Source organism: Ursus americanus, chromosome 7 (genome assembly GCF_024610735.1).
Source record: "Ursus americanus isolate L20-20 chromosome 7, mUrsAme1.1.p, whole genome shotgun sequence".
NCBI classification, from domain to species: Eukaryota; Metazoa; Chordata; class Mammalia; order Carnivora; family Ursidae; genus Ursus; species Ursus americanus.
Genome location: NC_142133.1, coordinates 85157175 through 85163174, shown reverse-complemented (window position 1 = coordinate 85163174; position 6000 = coordinate 85157175). Strand labels below are relative to the sequence as shown.

Here is a 6000-nt window from a genome sequence, read left to right as displayed (position 1 = left end):
CCACGAAAACCCTCCTCCCTCAACTTCCAAAGGAGCCACGTGCCCATCTCAGGCTCGTGGCACAGATCCTCCCAGGATCGGAGTGGGGAGCCCTGCCTCCTACACAGGGCATCCGTGCTCACCCTACCCCGGGAGAGGCAACTGTTCACCGTCCAGGCAGGAGGCAGTAAGGGCCCACAGCTGCCCGGCCTCAGCGGCCCACCGGGCCTGGCACAGGGTCGGGCGGCCTCTGAAGGTCGAGGTCCTTTTCTAGAAGACTAGGAGAGGAGAAGGCCGGCATCAGGAGGGGGTGACTGTAGCTGGCTTCTTCTTCCTCAACACGCACTCCTCCTTCTCCTTTCTAACTGGGGGCCGGGGCTCCTCCTCATGAGGACCTGAACGGGTGACGCTTGCTGGGGACGGCTCACGGAAGCCCGGCGCAAACCCAAGGGCGTGGGAGCCGCTTCGCTCCTGGCACTTGAGTGGGCACTGAAGTGCAGGGAGCGTTTATAGGGCGGCAGCTCCAGCCCAGCACCACCGGAGTCTCGGTCCGGGGGGCAGGTCAGAATCCTCCAGGCTTCAGACCCAAGCTGGTGGAACCTGTCACCGGTGTTGAGCCTGATGATAGTGTCCAGCTAACAATTTCCCAGAAAAGCTGCTCCGTGGACGTTGCCCTGATGGTCCGCACACTCTCCGCCGGTTCCACCGTAAGAATGAGAGCACTTGCGGTCCTGGGCATCATGCTGGTGGCGGCCTGCACACACGGCTTCTTGCCCTTCTTCCTGAGAGGCAAGGACCTCCTGTGGGGTGAGTAACAAATAAGTATCGTCTTTGGCCTCATGAAGCCACTGTCCGCAGCCGCGGAAGCCGAGCAGCGTGGCGGCTCCTGAGAGTCAGGGGAGACCCGTTCCGCGTTCCCTTCTGCGTTCCCAAGAAGGGAGCGGTGGTTCTGGCGGGCGAAGGGATCGACACACGCCTGTCTGAAGAGTAACTCACGTCCTCTGTTAATGACACTCTCCCTTTTACCTGCTTGAGTATTTGAAAAAAATGTCTTTGGGAGAAATTGCTTATTCCTTTGCTATGAAAACATTTTCTGTGAATGGTGTGAGTTCCGGAGGCAGGTGCTACGGTGTCAGGTGGGGTTGAGAAAGGGCTGGGGTGGTTAAAGTGATCACAGCTCAGACTCTGCTTTTGTTTGGCTAAAAAAGAAACAAGAAGAGGCACTGAACACCTTGAAGGGATTTGACTCGAGCAGAATGTCGGTGGTGCCTCTGGCTGCCGGCCCCGGGGACACAGACCACCCCCAGCAGGCTCCTGCCTCCCTGCAGCCTGGTGGGGCTTTCTGCAGACCCAGGCCCTTCACGCCTTCCTCGGGAGTGGGAGGACCCTCGTGCTGACAGCCTCCGCCCCACCTCCTGGGGAAGCCCCACTTTTCTCAATTCCATGGAACTTGGGGGCTTCGTGACAATGTGGAAAGTTGCACCAACGTCATCACAGACTCCTCTGCCCCCTGAGAAAGCGCCCAGCACATCCCAGGCAGCAGGAAGCTGGAGGCAAGTGCTGGGCACAGAGAACACCGGCCTGCACCTGTTCGGCTTTGCACAAGCCCCTTCCCTCGATACACCTGCCACACACAGGACACGGGGGATCGCCCGTCACGGTGACCCCTGACATGCCGCCCGTGTTGAGTGCACTGCATCTGGACGACACCGGGAAACAAAATCAGACGCACATTTCAGCACGCCTGGGGGGAAGGTGGTCTCATCTCGCCCACGTGAGCCTACCGTCCCAGTGCCCAGGATGTTGAGCAAGCGTCTTGTCAATTAGTTAATTTGTCCTTTTATTTCGTACTTGTTAAGGCCCTGGTCCTTAAAACCACGGTAACAAAAGTCAGGAGTCCCGTGGCTCATCGTGACGAAGCGGTGCCGTCCGCCGGCACATCAAGCCCGCCGGCAGCACGTCGTTGGCTCAGAAATCGCAGCCGACAAATCGGGACGTGCGATCTCTGCAGCGTCGCTAGGGCACAACCTTATCACTGCCCCGTCGGAGGGTTTGATTTTCTTTTTGCTGAAACCTGGAATAAGCACATAAATCACGTGCAGTGCAGCATCCGATCAGAATGCTGAACACTGGGGGTATTTTATTGTCAATTGGAATGTTTTGCGGCCGGCTCATTAATAGTTTACGAATTACTTTTTTAGAAAATATTTCTCTCATTGGGTTTGACTTTACACTCATTAATATAAGAGATTGTTTTTCCCAGTTGACAACGAGCTAACAGCAGCTTTCACTGGTAAACCTTTGGAAGATCCTTGTTACTGGTCACATTTCACGGTCTCCGATTTAAGTCATGAGACTGGTCGGTGTTTTCCTGGGTTTGCGTTCTTATCACAGGACTGGGGTCTTCAGACTGGACACGCCGAGGAGAGGTGTCCAGCCTAGCTACCTGGAGGTGGGCTGCCTGCGGGCTTGCAGCCGGGCATCTCTCCCCAGTGCGTCCAGTCTACTCATGGCCCCGGGAGGGCCCCAGAGACCCATGTCCAGTGTCTAGTCACCCCTGGGAGGGCCCCAGAAGCCTGAGTCCAGGGTCCGGTCACTCTCAGGAGGGCCCCAGAGGCCCGATCATGTCCAATTGCCCCCGGGAGGACCCCAGAGGCCCGCACCCAGTGTCCGGTTGCCCCGAGGGGGGCCCCAGAGGCCCAAGGTGCAGCTGTGTCCACGCTTAGTGTCCTTCCGGGTCCTTCCGTGGAAGCTCTGCACACAGGACTGAAGACCGGCTGATACACAGTCAAGGACACATGTAGGTCCTGCACACGCATACTTGAGGGTCAGGCTGTGGCCTGTAGCAGTTTGGGGGGCGGGAACGAGGCCAGGGGACCCTTGCACTTACCCTTGTCTGACTCAGGAGAAGCCCCAGAGTAAGACCCAGGAGGGGTTAGCTCAGAGAGGAGTAAACTGAGGCATCTGAACTTTCTGTGTAAGAATGAGTTGGCCGTGGAGGGAGATCTCATTTTTGCTCCAAAATGCACACATGGCCTTGTGGGTCTAAGAGAGAAGGCTGAGCCCCTCTGCAGAGCCTGAGGAGGGACTCACGGAAGTTGCGTCTTCGTCAGCACGGAGGGGGATGTGTGTCCATTGTTTGTGCAAAGTTGAGACTGATGCACGAGCATATTTATGGGAAATGTTCCCACAAGTTACAGCCCTACAGAAAATAAGGTGCGAATAAGCAGCGGGAAGCAGAGGCCCCGCCCACAGATTGGGAAATGAGGGATCCAGCGTCGTGAGGGAACGTGCTGAATGAGGGAAGTTGGCAAACTTTGTTCCAGTTGTTTGGGTTTCGGCAAAGAGGGATAAGGAACATCAGGATCCAAACACAGAGCTCTGAGCAAAACCAGCTCCTGAGTCAGTCGGCGGTGGCACCGGGGGCCCCGCATGGTTTCCAGCTTCAGAGAAGGAGTATCTCGGCATTCTTGTTTTAAGTGTTTTTAACAAGCGCTCTCTGGGAACGGTTGACTTGCCGCTTCTTCCTGAAGCATGGTGTCCACTCGCATAATGGCTTCACAGGCTCTAGCCCTCCGACACCTGAGATGATTATGTCCCGGGGAGAACTTTCTGGGGGGACCGGGACCGTCTTTAGAAGGCTGGTGACTTCAGATTGGACAAGTCATGGAACTCTCCAGAAGTCAGTGTTCAGAGCTGAGAAGAGGGCAGGTTTAGAATCGCGAGGTCTGTGGTGCTGACCGAGCCGCCGCATGAGGCTGACCAGCCCTGGAGGGAGGAGCTAAGGTGGAGAAGGGGGTGCAGGGTCCGTGAAGGAAGAGCAAGCCCGCCGTCCCGTGCAGGACAGAAGAAACCGAGCAGTCGTCATCTGCACTGTGGGGATTTATAGGACACACACTTAGTCCTTTCGACACCGGAATGGATTTCTCCCCCTTTCTTGCTTACAGGTCCCTAAACAGTTGTGGTTTCCCGTAATAGCGGCAGGCCTTAAAGATGCCTTTGTTATGTTAATAAGGACACTTTGAAAGCCCTGAGGTCACCCAGGGATGGGAGCTGGTGGCCAAGAGCACCAACCATGTGATCGGAGGGTCAGAATTTTCCAGGCCCCCAACCTGGCATCTGGGCAAGGGGAGGGACTAGAAGGTGAATCAGGTGCCAGTGGCCAGGGACTTCGCCACTGTGCCTCTGTGATGAAGCCTCCATAAGAACCCAGAAGCACTGGGTTCAGAAAGCTGCCAGGCTGGGGAATCCGAACATTCCCGCGTGCACTGAGCTGGCCCCGTGCGTCACGGGCACAGACGTGTGTTTGTTGTGGGGCCTCACCCTACACGTCTCTCCTTCTGGCTGTTGATTTGCATCCATGAGTAAACTGATCAATGAAAGTGTTTTCCTGAGCTCCATGAGCCCCCCAGCAAATTAAGGGAGCTGAGGAGGAGGTCCTCGGAACCGCCTCGGTGTAGACTTTGGCCAGAAGCGTAGGTGTCAGCCTGGGGCTTCGACCAGCGTCCTGCGGGCCTGAGCCCGCACCCCGTGGGTTGTGGTGCCACCTCGGGTTGTGCTCGGACTGAGTGCAGTTCTCAGCCAGCCGGTCGGCGTCTGACAATTGTGTTGTGTGCGGGGAACCCCCCTCCCACACCGGAATTGGGTCCCGGGACCCAAAAGCCCACCGACCCAGTTCCCTCAGGCACTGGAGACGATCACAGCTGAGAAGAACACTTTTCTAGGTGAATGTTTTCAACACCAAAGTATGTTTCATATACAAAATATGAAGAGAATAATCTGCAAGCCTGTCACACTGACTCTAAAAATTCAGTAAAGCTTTGTAACGAGACTGGAGCACAGGACGTACGCGATCAGAGTAGCTTCAATGACAATGCATCGATGGCGATCAATAGTAAGAGACGATCGCCAGCAATGGCTGACCCCACGAACTGCCGGTGGCAACAGTTGATTTTTAGGTGACCGCCAACCCCAGGACCAGCCACTGGCCTGAGTACTGAGAAGACACAAACACGGAGAAGCTGCAAGCCCTTAAGGAAGTCATGCAGGCCAGACGTGCACACAGGTGGTGGGAATGAAGGCGCAAAATGCTTTTTCTGGTGCACAAAAGCCACGGCGTCTCGTGAGGAGCAGCCAGGTGAGCTGGAAATTGAGGTGGAACGGCTCATAGGATGAGAGGCGCCCTGAGACCAGAGGACAGGCTCCGGGCCGATTGTGAAGGTCTGGGGTCCGAGGGAGCCCGCACTGCGTTCTGTTATCCCTGGGGGTTCTCGGCTGCCACCCGGACGGCACAGACCGGAGCAGGTCTTTGTTTAAGGAAGGTCGCTGGACGGTGAAGGCAGACTCAGGAAGGCACTGGCCACCGCGGCAGGAGGCGGTGACACGGGACAAGCCGTTTTCCAGGAGGTGTTAAGAGGAAGTTAATACAATAAGGCAAAAGAAGGAGAAAAAAACCCCGTTGCTGAGTTTGTCCTCGGGCCCCTGACTTGCTGGGTGACTGGGGACACCAGCGCTTGCAGGGAACAGGAGAGCAGGTCATGGGTTTGGGTTTCAGGAGAGGAGTTCCAGGCGGGGCTGGCGGCCTGGAAGAGGGTGATCGGAGGGCCACTCGCTGTGGCCGAGAGCGCCGGAGACGGGAGCAGAAGAGCCGCTTCCTGCGAACGCTCGGGTTTGTAGGACCCTCTGCTGAGAGCTTCAGAAATCACTGGTTTCACCCTCAAAATAATCCTCCAGGTGATCAGAAGTGAGAAACCGGGCGGGGAACCAGTTTCAGAGGGGCTCCAAGGTGTCACCATGGGGCGCAGGGTCAAGTGAGCAGGGCGACTGTTTCATTCGGCAAGTAAGGGGCCGTGCTGGCTTTGGGGATGAGGATGTGAGCCGCGAGAGCCATTAAGTGGGTTTGGAGGGGAATCGCAGGTGCACTGTGCCCCTGCTTTCGTGGGCTCTCCCCTGGCCCTGCAGGTCCCAGAGAGACTCCCACAAGCCCAGCTTGGTCCTTGGAGCCCCTGCCTGTTCTGCGGG

The 6000-nt window shown here is 56.8% G+C and overlaps 1 protein-coding gene across 1 annotated transcript in view; it reads left to right on the top strand.

The window, feature by feature from the left end:
• Window positions 1–622: 622 nt before the first annotated feature.
• The window catches only part of TPO (thyroid peroxidase), a 49504-nt gene continuing 44126 nt past the window's right edge, over window positions 623–6000 (top strand). The window contains 1 exon segment of the mRNA XM_087863902.1: window positions 623–786. Coding sequence (XP_087720028.1) covers window positions 657–786 — 130 coding nt within the window. The 5' untranslated portion in view covers window positions 623–656.